The sequence below is a fragment of the Echinops telfairi genome, unplaced genomic scaffold (genome assembly GCF_000313985.2).
Source record: "Echinops telfairi isolate 266 unplaced genomic scaffold, ASM31398v2 ScPeMD7_2573;HRSCAF=3158, whole genome shotgun sequence".
In the NCBI taxonomy this organism is placed as follows: Eukaryota; Metazoa; Chordata; class Mammalia; order Afrosoricida; family Tenrecidae; genus Echinops; species Echinops telfairi.
Genome location: NW_022106471.1, coordinates 1,996,288 through 2,011,387, shown reverse-complemented (window position 1 = coordinate 2,011,387; position 15,100 = coordinate 1,996,288). Strand labels below are relative to the sequence as shown.

Genomic DNA, 15,100 nt, shown 5'->3' with positions numbered 1-15,100 from the left:
GGGCTCCTTGGGTGCACACTCTGTCCGACACCAGGGCTCCTTGGGTGCACACTCTGTCCGACACCGGGCTCCTTGGGTGCCACACTCTGTCCGGCACCAGGGCTCCTTGGGTGCCACACTCTGTCTGGCACCAGGGTCCTTGGGTGCCACACGGAGTCACAATTTGAAACGAAGAAAAGGAGCATCTCCTCTGGAACCTAGCACCATTAGGCAACTGCCTTCCCTCTTGCTTCTCTCTCTCTCTTTCTCTCTCTCTTTCTCTCTCTCTCTCTCCTGATATCTTCTCATCAACCTATTAACCTGGTATCTGCCCATCAACCTATTAGCACGCTCAAGCATTGCCCAATCTCCAGCAACCATCCCACCTTTGTCCTTCTCACTCAATCTGCTTGAAGAAGTGGTCTAAACTCCAATTCCATTCTCTGCTCATTGATCTTCAGGCTCTTGAAACTCGAGTTTCAAAAACCTGAGTGCAAACATCCTGGTATGGAGAGTTCCAAATAAATCCATTTCCTGATACTCAACCTCCTCAGGTTCTCTTCTCGAAAAATCACTTGCCCACGTTCCCTAAAACCCTCATCCCACTTTAGCAAAACAGGCAAACATCCCTGCACCCAGCTCTCCCTGCAGTGCGTCCTCCAGGATGTACAAAGCACTACCACACAAAGAAGCCTTTTCCTCAGGGAGTATAAATCCACGGGGCTTCCTAGAATTCTCCGGAATATATGCTGTTGTTAAGGATAACGGATAGTATTGGAAGTGTGATTATTTTGTCCCATGTTGAGAGGTTCTCAATTCAGATATAGAGGGGTGGGGTGAGGGGGTGGAGGGGTGGCTGGAGAAAGAGAAGGTTGACAAACCACACATGTGATGAGCGAAAGCCCAGCTAAGCCCCTAGTCAACCTGCAGAACTTCTATCCTGAGGAGTAAGCAACAGCTGTTTTAAGCCACTAGCTTGTAAATGGCTTGTTACATCACCAAAGTCAACTGAAACATACCCAGGCACACTCCAACTGATCATGGTCAATGTTGAACTCATTATCCTTCCTCAGAAGACCTGTATATCCATTCAACCTTCCCTTTCTTCTCATAGGATACAACTCAATAGTGCCACTTGCATCTCAGCTACCAAACCAGTCAAGCTAACAACCTGAAATCATTCTTGACTCCATACTTCACCCTCTAAATCAGCGGTTCTCAAGCTGGGGGTCAAACGACCCTTTCACAGGTGTCGCCTGATTCATAACAGTAGCAAAATCACAGCGATCAAGTAGCAATGAAAAAAAATGTTATGGTTGGGGGGTCATCACAACATGAGGAACTGTATTAAAGGGTCAAGGCATTAGGATGGTTGAGAACCACTACTCTAAATCCAGCCAAGCCCCAAGTGCTGGCATGATGACCTCCCAAAAAGTTCCTTTGAATGTACTTCTCTCTGCTCAGCCCCACTCAGCCAGTCAGACCCTCTCCCTGCCTTTAACCTGATTCGTGGTAACAACCTCCTCAATGCACTGCCTCCAGACTCAGCTTCCTCGTCATGCCCCACAAAACTAAACTGCAAATCTGAACGTGCCACACCCAAAACTCCAAGAGAACCCTGACCCACAGGCTCTCTGTGGTCTAAGACTCAGGCCCTTCCAAATATAACTGTAGACAAAACACTCCAGGGAAAAGATGGACAGATCAGATTAAGCAAAAGTTAGAACTATCTTCGGGGGGAGGGAGAAAGGGGGAACCTATTGCAATGATTGACATATAACACACACACACACCCCTTACCCAGGGTGACAAACAACAGAAACATGGGTGAAGGGAGACAACAGACGGTATCATATATGAAAATAATAATAATTTATAATTTACCAAGGGTTCATGAGGGTGGGGGAGTGGGGGAGGGAGGTAAAAATGAGGGGCTGATCCCAAGGACTCAAGTAGAAAGAAGATGTTTTGAAAAGGATGATGGCAACATATGTACAAATGCGTTTGACACAATGGATGTATGGATTGTTATAAGATCTGTAAAAGCCTCCAATAAAAAGATGTATTAAAAAAAAGTTAGAACTATCTTCAAAACCCACCATTAACAATTCAAGTAGAAACTGCTGGCATGGCGTATGAGGTTTTTTTTTCTAATGTATGCGTTCACCATCATAAAAGGTAAGCAGAGAGGGGGCAGTGGGTGTACACTAAAATTGTTGTCTATGGGACTGTGGATAATAGTTCTTTTTTTTCTGGTGGATTTATCTCCTAATTATCCCACTATCACTACAGATTAATTTGTGTACAAAAAAAATCTGGTTGCTTCCTTCTATGTCAGTCAAAAATTATCTAAGGAACTAGCCTCCTCCAGCCCCCTCCAGCAAAGATCATGTTGTGGGTTCTTCCGCAGGGCCTTATGAAGATAAGCCCACCTCTAGCACTGTAATCCTGGAAGTCTCCCTCTCTTGTTTCAAATACACAGAACAGGAGTCCTCAAACTGTGGCCCACGGGCCACATGCGGCCCGCCGAGGACATTTATCTGGCCCACCAGGTGTTTTTGCCCCGTTTTGTTTTTTACTTCAAAATAAGATATGTGCAGTGTGCATAGGAATTTGTTCATAGTTTTCTCTATAGTCCAGCCCTCCAGCCCGTCTGAAGGACAGTGAACTGGCCCCCTGTTTAACAAGTTTGAGGACCCCTGACATAGAAACTAAATAACTGAAAGCATATGATCACGGTGCCTAGGACAAGGCTTTCCATCAACAGTGAGAGCGAAGGGGCTGAGGAAGGAGGGGTGGGAAACAGTAGGGGAAACGCGCCCGCAGAAAGGCAAACAGAAAGAGAAGGCTAAATCCTTAGGGTGTTTCTACTCAACTCTTCAGAGGAATAATTATAGAAACATTTAACTAGGAACCAATATCAAATGGTACCTAGTGATCTCTTCAGAACTCAACCCTTCTAGAACAATGGACATATAAAGATCGTTTGTGCCAACAAGGAACATGAAGCCCACGCACTGCAACTCAGGTGTGCTTTGCATAAGCAAGACCCTCAAGCCCTCTCCCAAGGAGGCATCTTTATTGTTGCACACAATTCTAACCAGCTTAGACTTATTAAAAGCAGCAAATTAGAGGAGGGACATGGCATCAGGAAGGCACACTATTAGCAGCAGGGAGTGACGGCTGACAGTCTCTTAAGAAAGAACCAGTTCAAGCCATGAGGCACAAACATGCTATCGCAAAGGACTGCAAGCAACCCAGGGCCACTTGATTCATGGACCCACTGTCTTATCCTCATAAACCGACAGCCAAACAATGAGACCTTGAGAAATAAAAGAACCACAAGATGTCAGGCCATCGCTCCTCTCAGTTTGTCACACTATGGTGGCTTGGGTGTTGCTAAGATGCTGAAAGCTATGCCACTCGTATTTCGTGCTTGGTAACAGGGGCCTAAGGAGTTCTGGGGGCACAGTGGTCAAAGCACTCAGCTGCTAACCGAATGGTTGGTGGTTTGAACCCACCAGCAGCTCCACAGGAGAAAAGACCTGACAATCCGCCCAGGCGACAAGGACAGCCTAGAAAACCCAATGGAACAGTTCCACTCCAGCCACAGAGTTGCCATGTGTCCGAAACGCCTCCAGTGTACACAACAGCAGTAGCCATGAACTGGACGACTGATGAAAATGAATGATGTAATGTCTGCAACAATGAACTCAAGCGTACCCATGATCGTGAAGAGGTGCGGGAACAGCAACAATTCATTCTGTTACATACAGGGACGCCATGAAGTTACCAGACCCATACCCTGGAGCGATGAGCCTAGTGAATTGCCACTCCAAGTGGAAGAGAGAAAGAGAATACGCCATCTGCATTAGGAAGTTAGCTACCTGCCCACCTCGTGACTATGAGGAAATGCTGATATACTGTTAATATTTCTTTAGTTAATTAATTCTCCAGATCTGCGGTCACACTGTTCAGATGACAGCAGCAAGTGGATTCTGACTCATAACAGCCCTACAGGGCAGAGCAGAACTGCCCAAAGGGTTTCAAGGCTATCGAGTTAATGGAAACAGACGGCCACATCCTTCCTCCACAGAACGTTAACCACTGTGGTAGGCCCCCTGGAAGAACATCATAGCATTCCCTTTTATCAGGCAAGGAGAGGACTGGATATCAGATGTGGGAAACAGAAGGATTTTGCGAATGGCAATACACTTGGAGGTCATCAGAGTAGATCAGGGGTCATTCTCCCTAAGAGCTATCAGCCATCTAGACCAAGCAGACACCAGTTTATCCCACAACAAGTAGGGCCCACTCCCTTCTGATAAGGACGGTAGTTGTCTGTTTCCTTGTAGGAGACACCAGAGAGGTCAAACCCACCCAAGGATGACCAAGGTTAGGCTGCCATCATGAATCTAGGGTCCGCCCATCTTGTCACATGTATACCCCTAGACCTTCCTATTCCTATGGGCACACCCCTAGCTCATCCCTTTTTCTGTCACGCTTATGCCTATCATAGATTCCCTTCCTACAATGTGTATGCCTATTGTACTGCCCCTTCCTGTGACGTGTGGTTACCTGTAATCATGTCCCCCTAGTGAGATATAACCCTTGGTTAGCAATAAAGTTGGGGCTCTCCTGCTCTCGCTCCCGAGGCTCTCTCCTGCTCTCGTGGCCGGACTCCCCCCATGAGGACCAAGCAGGGCTGAGGTGAGCATACTACCATGAATTGTGTCTGACTCCATTATTTCAATCTCTCCTCTACCTCTCATGCTCTCTATGACTTTACTGAACTCTTTACTTATTATCGCTGTACAATTGCGCCTACCGGACCTGTGATGATTTGTGGGGGACTCTCCTCACCCCACAATCAGATGTTTCCCCCAAGCATCCCTGAGTTACACCACCCAAGAATTCAAGTTTTCTAAAAGTTAATAAAAAGGAAAAAAACACCAAAACCTCACTGCCAGCAAGTCAATTCCAACTCACAGTGACCCTGCAGGGCAGGGCAGCACTACCCTTTGGGTTTCCAAGGCTGTAAACCTTCATGGGAGCCAAAAGCCTCATCTTTCTCTTCCGAGCACCCGGCAGGTTCCAACGGCTAACCCGCTCCACTGCTGGGGTTGCTCCAGAATTTAAAATAGTAAGGGACAAACAAAAGTTTGATGAACAGGGTTGGCCTACCTTCCAGGAAAAACTAACCAAGTCTCAGAAACTTGTACTTCCTGGACACGAGATTCACTAACCAGGAAAAAGGGTGAGCCCAGCGACTAGTAAGAAAACTGCCGCCTCAGTGCTGCTGAGGTCCTAATCCTCCAGGAAGGGCCCAACTGCAGAGGCCTGGGGCTTCTTCTTCCTTCGGGTCCCCACCCCCTTTTTTGTTCCTCAAGCCCATGCTCAGAACCAGAGGAGCAATAATCTTTCTCCCACCCTAAAAGTTCCGGTACAATAGCTACAAGCATCCTTGAAAACAGGCCCAAACAAATGGCACGGCATTCTGTTGCTTTCTCCAGGATTCAAATCCCAGATGAAAGGCATCATGACTTAAGATCCTTATAATTACAAATAATAGTCTAGCATCAGTGCTATGCTTAGCTGTCTATTATCATAATATAGGGATGCTGTAAGTCTCATCCAATAATCTTACAGCTTCTCAGAAACCATAAATATCAAAGTCTCAATGGGCGCTGCAAACCATTCGTCTTGCCAAGGTTAACTCAACCCCAAGGAGAAAACTGGGCAGCTCAGGCAGATTCACACGCAGCAGACCTCAACGGAAACCCCACGTCTTTACTCCAGTCAGCTTCTTTTTTCCCATTCCGGCTTCAGGAACTCCGCTGCCAAAGGAGAAGTTTCACTCCAGAGAGGGGTTCCATTCCATAACAATTGTCTATGACTCAAGAGAACGATGATTGTTTAAAGAACACATAATAGACGGGATAATAATAAAGATAATAGACTACTAGTAATAAAGATAATAAAGGAGGTAGTCAGCAAAAAAAGGCTGTAGCTATCATTGTCCTTAGTGTGCTAATACTCATTTTCCTCAATGATTTAAATGCACCGAGAAAGAACAGGTCTTTTTGCTTTGGGTATAAACACTGAACATCTGATTTGTTTACAGAGGCCATTTTGCTCCTCAAAAACAGCCAGAAATTCTGCAAAACTGACTTCAGCTTTGCTAAGTGAAGTATGACATTTAAGCAACCATGCTGAACCAGTATGTTCCCTGAAACAAGCCTCCTGGAAGTAGGGGTTCCGCAGAAAAGACTCGCCATGAAGAGCGGCCGTCTTTCTGAATTTAACCACTGCAGTCCTCACTGACCTCCTTCCCTTCACCCCCTGCAGACCTGACAGGCCGCACCACAGACCCCAGCATGCCAATACCGACTGCCTTGGGGGCTGCCTTGAGTCCTGAGTGCTGGCCACGTCAGTCAGCTAGAAGAGCAGGAGCCAAGTCTTGTAGGGTTGCTGGATTTCTTGCCGTTCTCAAAGACAGCGGAGAGCATTTTAAAATAAACTCACTGTCATCAAGTCCATGCTGACTCAGAGACCCTCTGGGACAGGGTAGGACTGCCCCTGTGAGTTTCTGAGGCTGTAACTGTTTACGGGAATAGAAAGCCTCGTTTTTATCTTGAAGAGCAGCTGGTGGATTAGAACCACTGATCTTGCAAGTAGCAGTCTAACCCGTAACCCACAGTGCCCATAGGGCTCCTCAAAACACCTTGCTTACTCTTTCAGGGAAAGCTGTCTCCTCCACAGTCTAACTTACACCCATAATGTTTCGTTTCATGAACACAGCAACGCGACACAGGTGGGCAAGACAGTTATTATCCAGCTGTACAGATATGAAAGCAGAGCCTCGCAGGGGTTAAATGGTTCCCCCAAAGTCACACTGACAAGATGTAGCAGTGAGCCCCATGGCTCCAGTTTTAGCCAAACAATATACAGGTCTATGAGGGGGTACAAAGCAAGTAGGGACGTGCCCAAATTTCAGGTTAATCGACCATCTGATATTAAAAGGGTAGCAGCTTTTATCCAACAAGGTTCAGCAGGGTTAGGAAAGCTGGAAATTGGAAACAGGAAACACACAAGGGAAATGTGACGTGACTTACATGAAGGAGACTACAATGACGGAGATGCAACAAAATGCATGTGTCTTGTTGAATGGAAAACTGCTGTTCTGTAAGCTTCCATCCAATTTATAGTCAACACTTTCAGAAGGAGAGTAGCAGCAAAAGTACTTGAACCCAAGAAAGAACCCTTGTACAAAGGATTGTCAATATTCGCTCTCAGAACTCTCTAACCTTTACTAACCCTTTGTATCAGGGCCTCCTGTGAGTGTCTCAAGTCAGGAAATGCTTCCACGACCTTTTGAGATAATGGGAACATGAGGAGACTTTTTTAAAGCTCAAAATTCAATAGTAGAGTACTCTTACAACTCTTTGTAGCTAGCACCTACAAAGTCTTGACATTCTAGCTTCTTGGGTTTACTGGCTTATTTCCGAAAGTACACTTAAGCAGAAAACACAGAAAATGATATAATCATTTTTAACCCTAAGAGGTGGAAAGAAATTGTTGGTTCACTGAGTCTGAAAACAGGAATTGAAATATTAAGTGATTTGCTTAAAGTCCCCTCTAAGCCATCCTTGACTACCCTCTTCCCCACATTGCTCGGTCAATCATGTCGGTTCCACTTCTGAATGATGCCTCAGTGCCCTCCCAAATTCTCCATCCTCCTGATCTCGCCCAGGCTCTCTTGCCCAGAATACATGGCCCTACTTTACCCCCTGAACAACTCGCAGCCAAGGAAACGCAAGCTGAACTGCTAAGTTCGGTCTGCCGCCACTTGAGTACGGTGACTCGGCTTTGAGCCACAAGTGGCTTCTGAGCACTTGAAAAGTGGCTACTACAACTGAGGAGACAAGGTTTTCTTTTGTTTAATTTTAAATCATTAAAATGTAAATAGCCCCATGTGGCAAGTGGCTGCCATATTGGACAGCACACGGCTCTGGGCCACTAGCAGTAGATGGCTAATCTCTGACAACATACAGCTCTCTGACCAACAAATGTCTTTCCTACTTTTGTATCTTCGCCAGGCTAATCTCTGCCTAGAACAGCAGTTCTCAAGCTGTGGGTCGAACCCTTTGGGGGGCAGGGGTCAAACGACCCTTTCCCAGGGGGTTCCCGATTAATAACAATAGCAAAATGACAGTTATGAAGTAGCAACAAAAATAATTTTGTGGTTGGGGAGTCACCACCACATGAGGAACTGTATGAAAGGGTCACGGTACTAGGAAGGTTGAGAACCACTTGCCAAGAATGTGAGGTCCAACAGGGCAGTAAATTCTTGTTTTTGAAGACACACCTCAAAATGTCACCTTTCTTTCGCTTTCCCTGACTACTCTCCCCCAACGAGACTTAACAGTCTCCCTATCCCTTTTACATTCCTCCAAGACAGCACTCAAACATACCTGCTTACATCTGAAGTCCTGATTCTGAGTTCTTGCTCAAGGCAGGGCTACATCTTCGTCATCTATTCAGAATGCTCGAGCACACAGCTCAAGGGCTCAGAACCACTCATGGAAGAAGACAATGAATGAGCCAACCAGCCTTCATCTCCTGATTCATGGAGCACCACTCCTTCCACCACACCAAAGTGAGGCTCTGGAAAGGCAGGTGGGAAGCTATTCTTTGCTCCCTCACTGGGCTGGCATTCAATAGACAATAGCATTTCTATTATTATCATTTTGGGATCCTTCGGATGCAGGTGTCATGGTTATTTTTTAAGCCGACTCAGAAAGCACTCATCTTTTTTGAGCGCACAAATGAAGGTAGATGGCGGGGCCGGTCCCCGAAAATGAAAAACGGCGCTTGGAGGCAGCAGCATGTTTGCCCCTGTGTTTTAGGAGTGCTGATCAAGCCGCGGCCACACACCTCAACCCGCAGGTCAGCTCTCGAGGTGCAAGTGTAAGCCTTCTGAAACCCAAGTGAAACTTTCTCTCTCATCATCATCTCTCATAAAAACGCTCAATTTTTAGAAAGACCAAAGGCGAGGCTTTGACCACAGAAACCTGCTTATCCTGGACTGCATCTCTCAAGTCCTGATCTGGCTATATTTAGCAAAGCTATAACCATCCCTGTGCCTGACGCCAGGAAGAGGACACCATTCACAAACCACCCCCTGAAAATCTGCAGTTGCCTCTATAAACCAGACTTCCCAGGGGGCAAAGAGTGGCAAAGTGGGAAGGGATAGAATGGGCGGTGTGTGAAGCGATGGTCTCAGGTGCTCATAACGAACCTCTTAGCCCAGTTCAATGCCCTCTACAACCTCCGTCCTCTGGCCGAATGCCCCCGATTCTCTCCTCTATTCAGGCCTTCCATTTCACTCCCCCACCTGCTCATGTCCAAATTCTTCAAGCTTCCTGACTCTCATCTGCCTCCTCTAGGAACCTTGCCCGCCTGCTTCTTCCTCACCCAAAGCACCATCAGCACAGGGCTGAGGCCCAGTACAGCGGAGGATTCCTGCACACTTGATTCAGCAGCTATTCAAAAGGCCCTGGGTCACTGAAGAAAGGGAGCATGCCCTGGGAGCAAACATAAGCATTTCATTCACCCCCTCCAGACTCTTCTCCCCTGGCTTCAGGAGGGGGAGCTTGTGCTAGTTAAACTGCTACTCTGAGAACTCATCCTGAGGCTCTCCTAACTCCTCACCTCTGCATGTGTCGCAGGGAGGCCTTGGCTAACCCTCCCCCAGACATCTGCAGGGCGGTTTACATTCCTGCCCAAACTGCACTGCGCCTATAAAGCCTCACCCAGGAAGGCCCTTTCTCTTTCCTATCTCATAACGTCTTTGGAGTGTTAAAAGGTGCTGGACGCAGTGACTCACTGATTACGCATAGTGAGTCGTTGGTCTAAATGCTCCTTAGGCAGGAGACTTCTTTACTTCCCAGTACTTCGGACACGTCATCAGGAAGGGCCAGGGCCTGGAGGGGGACCTTGTGCTCGGTAAAGCAGTAGCAGGTCAGTGGGAAAGCGGAAGAGCCTCACCAGGGTAGACTGACCCTGTGGCCGCAGACATGAGGACTGTGAGGAGGGCAGAGGACTGCGCAGTCTCTCTTTTTCTGTCGTGCACAGGATCGTGAGTCAGAACCCAGTCAACAGCACCATGGGCTCGTGTGATGGCCTGGGTGGTGTCAAACGTTAAGACTGCTAGCTGAGAAGCCGGCAGGTTAAACCCATCTCTGGCACCCAGGTCTGACGATCGGTGGCAGCAGCAGCAGACCACAAGAGCTCGTGGAGGCAGTGGCTCTTCGGGGGTGGAAGGCTTGCCTTCCATGCAGAATATCTGGATTCGCTTCCTGGCCGGTGCATCTCAAGCACAACTACCCCACCCCACATCCCACCCCATCTGTCCGTGAAGGCTGGTCATGTTACTATGATGCCGAATGGCTGTCAGCAGACCTTTCAGACAAAGATGGGCCAGGAAGAAAGGTGTTCAGCCAATGAGAACCTATGGATCACAAAGATCTGATCCCAGAGTGGATAGGATGATCAGGAGTCAGGAGCTGAGCTCCTGAGAGCTCAGCCCAGGTCCCATTTCCCCAGGTAGCTCTGGAACCTAAGAGAGTGCCTGCCACGCAGAAGGTACTCATAAACATTAATGGAATGGGTACATGAAGCATATCGACACTACCAAAGCCATGTGATTAAAAATGGGTTTTGAAGCCTCACTACCTTGAGCCGTAGGTAGGAGAAATTATCGAAGTTTACTGATAAGGTACCTCTTATTAGCCCTCCGCGTGGAGACCTTTAAGTTAGGAAACGGTTTTGAGGTGCCACTTTGTCCACCTTCTATACAACTGATGCTGATCTAGAATGCTATATTTTTATGTTTCCTATTTACGGGTTAGAGCTTCGATGAAAGGTCTCATGGAACTACGCACCTCTGATGAAAAAAACATAGCTTCTGCTGAGCTCACTCTGGAAGCTCAAAACCAAATAAATATTCCTGTCATACATAACGCATGACCATTAACTTAGACATGACTTAGCATCTAATCATCTTCCCCAAGAAAGCTAGAAAGAAAATATCTGCCCCCGGCACCCAGGCAAGAGGCCACCACATCCTTCCAAACTGGGGACTCAGCACCTCCACTTTCCCCAGGCCACCAAGCCCCTGTGGGGCAAGTTAGTGAAACCACACCAGCAGGGCTGAGGCTGCTGGCTGAAGAGATGGGAGCCCAGCACCTGCTCCTTCGGTTCCTGCCATTCCTCACCATGGAGCCCAGACCAGCACCCACACTAAGGAGAAAAGGGATCTGCATGGGATGTGGGCAGCAATCAGCCCTGTGTTGGAAGTCCCCTTCCTCACCCCACCCTGGCCATCAGGGCACAGCTGTCATTGCCCTTCGTCAATCTGGACTGGTGGGTAGGCCAGCCGACACCTGGACACTCAGAAAAGGAGCCCGGGGAAAGGGTGTGGCTGCCCCAGATATCTGCTGACCCTTTAAGGAGCTGATGAGGCCTGCAAAAAACATCTGGTGCTGCCCACTTACAATGGGGAACTGGCCTTCCAATGACTCTTCTACCCCACCCCTTCACTGCGTATTCCATGCGGTTGTAAGTGATACATAATGACTATCATTCATTAACCACCTGGGAAACGTTGTTTCATTTGATACACATTGTGTCACTTAATCTTCAAGACGACCACATAGGGCTGCAGTTCTCAAGCTTTAGATCGCATCTGAATTTCTCCCAGGACTGGTTAAAACCCACAGTATGGTAGTGGCAGGGGGAGTGGAGAGAGGCCTGAAAATCTGCATTTCTAACCAGCTCCCAGCTGGTGCTGATGCGCCACTCTTTGATGAAAATAAAGACTCCAGGAAGCTTTGAAGGGCCTTGTCTTGTCCGAGGTCCCACAGCTGGTAAAGAAATGAGCCATAATTTGAAACTCTGTCAGACTCGACCGCCCTGCTGTCCTAGGTGTGCAGGTGCACCTGGTCCACCCAAAGTCACCGCTGGCTACTCAAGGCAGCCACCACACACTCCACAAACCACGCTCACTGCCATTGAGCCAAACTGACCCACAGCCACCATACACCAGACCTCCCTACACTCCTCTCCTTATCCAAGGAAGCGCAGGCAGCTTTGTACGCTGGATCCTTCACACGTAAATACTTCGAAGAGCCACAAAGGCACACTCTGTTTTAACCCAAGAGCATGGCCAGACCCAGTTTTCTACACCCAGGTGCACAAAGTTCAAGGCCAATTACTCCTTTCTCCTGTCTCCACAAACAGGGGTTAAAACTCTGTTCTCACCTCTGAGGAACTGTATCTTTTAAAGAATTGTAACTCCATGAACCTCCTTGAATGTGGCATACCCTCTTGCCGGTTTTGAGTCTTTGCCCATGCTGTCACCACACCTAGCGAGCTCCTTCCTATTTACTCTTCAGGTCTGCGTCTAGAACACTGACTCCAGGAAGCATTCTTGGCTGTCTGGGGGGAAAGGGGGCTCCTGCACCCTGAGCTTTCTCTGTGACAGCACTCACCGCTCTATTAGAACTGGCTCTTTTCTATCTGCCGAAACAGTTTGTAGAGTCCAGCACCCTGTTTAATAATGTATGTCCATAGCCTCTCGCGGTGCCTGGCACCTTGTGCACATGCCATGCCTGTTTGTTGAGTGAGTGAATGAATAAATGAATGAATGAATGCAGAACCACATGCCCTAACTTCCACAGAAAAAGATCACACTGCATGATGTAGCAGTTCTCGAGGATGAATCTTGGGGCAGAGGCCGGTAGCCTAGATAATAAAGACCAAGCTGGCCTTCTCTTTGCCCCATCACTGAGAACTGAAAAGGGGTGGTGCTTAGGGTAGCCCTAGCTATAATGAAACAACACCCTAAATGACCAAAATGCTCCAGGACTCTGAGATCAGCAGAGGCCTTTCAGTAATGAGGAACCACCGCTGCACCCTCTCATTGCCGATTTCTCTCTCTCTCTCTCATTGCCGATTTCTCTCTCTCTCTCTCTCTCTCTCTCTCTCTCTCTCCACCTCTCCACCCCACTGCAGTCAAGGCTTTGGCACAAGAATGAAAGAAACAGATCAGACTCAAGGGTGCGGATCTGGCAGCGGGCACAGAAGCATCTCCCATCCTGCACCAAAGCCCACAGGAAGGATCGGGAGAGACAGTGACTCAGGCCCAGGATTAGGTCCAGCTAGAGCAGGGCTGAGAATGAAAAAGAGCAACAATTTTACAAAGGCAGGATTGTTCAATATTGGTTTTTTTAAAAATTGTGTTTTTAAAATACAGACTCCAACCCAGAGAACCTGGCCCTGCTGACCCCAGTGCTTACACAAGCTGAGAGTCAAACACAGCTTCTTCCTCCTCCCCAACACACCCACCTGCAACACTCACCACAAGCATTTCCTAGACCCAGCTCAGGACTCCCGCCGGCTTCCACCCTGACCTGAAAAGGGCTTCTTCTTAAGGGGCCTCCATGCTGTCTCTCCTCCTCCTCAGCTAATCAAGTGTTTCTCCCCATAATGCAGTAAGAGGCCACCCCTTCCCCCATCCCTTCTCAGTCTCTAACAACCTACAGCAGGTTGGCCCCATCCAATTAGTTTGAATAGCTTCATGCCAAGGAAATTGCTGCTTTTATTAAAAATAAAAGCACACTAAGCAGGCAGTGGGCTGTGAAAAGTATGAGCTGGCATAATTATGAAGGTCGAGGTTAAGGTTATCAAAAGCAACATGCAAAGATTTCCCTAAAGCCTGGGGGCTAAAGATACATAGCTGCATATTCATAGTTTTACAGACACGGACCCAGGAGGGAATTCACACGGCAGATCTAAATAACATCCTCTCTGACAGAGGAAAGGCAAACCTAGAGCCGCCCAGTTTTACCTTTAAAGTCATTCTTTTGGTTGAAGAAAAAGAAAAAAAGGAAAAACCAACGGCAGAGGGGCCTATGAGACTGCGTTCAGGAGAACCACACTGTGCCCGATGCCCTGTTCTGGGGGCCGAATTACAGATGAGTCGGGAAGCAAACCGAGTCAAATCCATTCTCCTTCCTTGAAAAATCCTCCTTCTTCCAATGCGTGTTTCTGGGAGTGGGAAAGTTGGTTGGGAGAAATCGAGAGATACCCTTCTCTCTACTTAAAGGTGCCCCATCCCCACCCTTCACATCAATATTTCAAGTTTCGGGAGAATGACGAGCCCACTACCCCGCATTTGAAGTAAAGCTGTATCCTTTCCCATAGGCGTTTTCTCCTCTGATCCTCCTAAGTCGGCGGTTTAAGGGGTTTGTTTTATTTTCAATTAAAAGGTCAAGGAGATAAACAATTTCCGGCAACCTTCCCCCATCCCCGTAAGCCCCGTCACTTTCAAATCTCAGTTTTAAATCTCTCTCAAGGACAATGAATCGCCGGGCAAAGGAAGGGAGAAGGGGAGGGTCAACTGGTCAAAACCCATTCATACAATTAACAAGGCGACCGGCGCCCTGGCGCAGCGGCACACGATTTTCAACCAGGGAGCACCGCGAAAGGAGTCCCACCCGTACCTTCGGCCAGCACCTCGTCCACGGTGACCTGCTGTCGCCCGATGCCAAAGACCCTTCCGATGTAGCCACTGCCCAGGCCCGAAGTGCTGCCCCCTCCTCCGCTGGAGCCCGAGCCCAGGCTCGAGCTGCCCTGCTCACGCCGGGAGTCGAAAAACTTCTTCATCTTGCAAAACGGAAGCAGCAGAGCAAAATGCCGAAGGTTTCTAGTTTTTTGTTTTTTTAAAAAAAAAAGAGAGAGCGAGCGAGATCCAAGGATTTCTTCTCAGATTTCAGCTCGGAGAGGAGCCGCCGAATCCGGCCGTGGGGGTGGCGGCTGAGGAAGGATGCCTATAGGAATATGCGTGTCAATCGCGCGGCGGGGTCCCCTCCTCCTCAGGAGGGCGATCCGTGTAAGTTTAAACCTGTGATGACAGAGGAAGAAAGAGGATGAATCAGTCACACTTAAAAATTCAACTGCTCCGTCCTGGGGGGGAGGGGGAAAGGGCAAAAGCCATCATCTTGGGGAAAGGCTGCAAGCATTTATTTTATTTTTTTCCCCCTTAGCGAGAAGAACC

The 15,100-nt window shown here is 48.1% G+C and overlaps 1 protein-coding gene across 10 annotated transcripts in view; it reads right to left on the bottom strand.

Moving 5' to 3' along the window:
- AAK1 (AP2 associated kinase 1) overlaps window positions 1-14,947 on the bottom strand; it is a 202,259-nt gene extending 187,312 nt beyond the window's left edge. For all 10 annotated transcript variants that reach the window (XM_045294131.1, XM_045294133.1, XM_045294138.1 and 7 more), the window contains exon 1: window positions 14,547-14,947. In XM_045294131.1, the coding sequence (XP_045150066.1) occupies window positions 14,547-14,709 (163 nt within the window). In that variant the 5' untranslated portion in view covers window positions 14,710-14,947. The remainder of the gene's footprint in view (window positions 1-14,546) is intronic.
- Window positions 14,948-15,100: the final 153 nt, after the last annotated feature.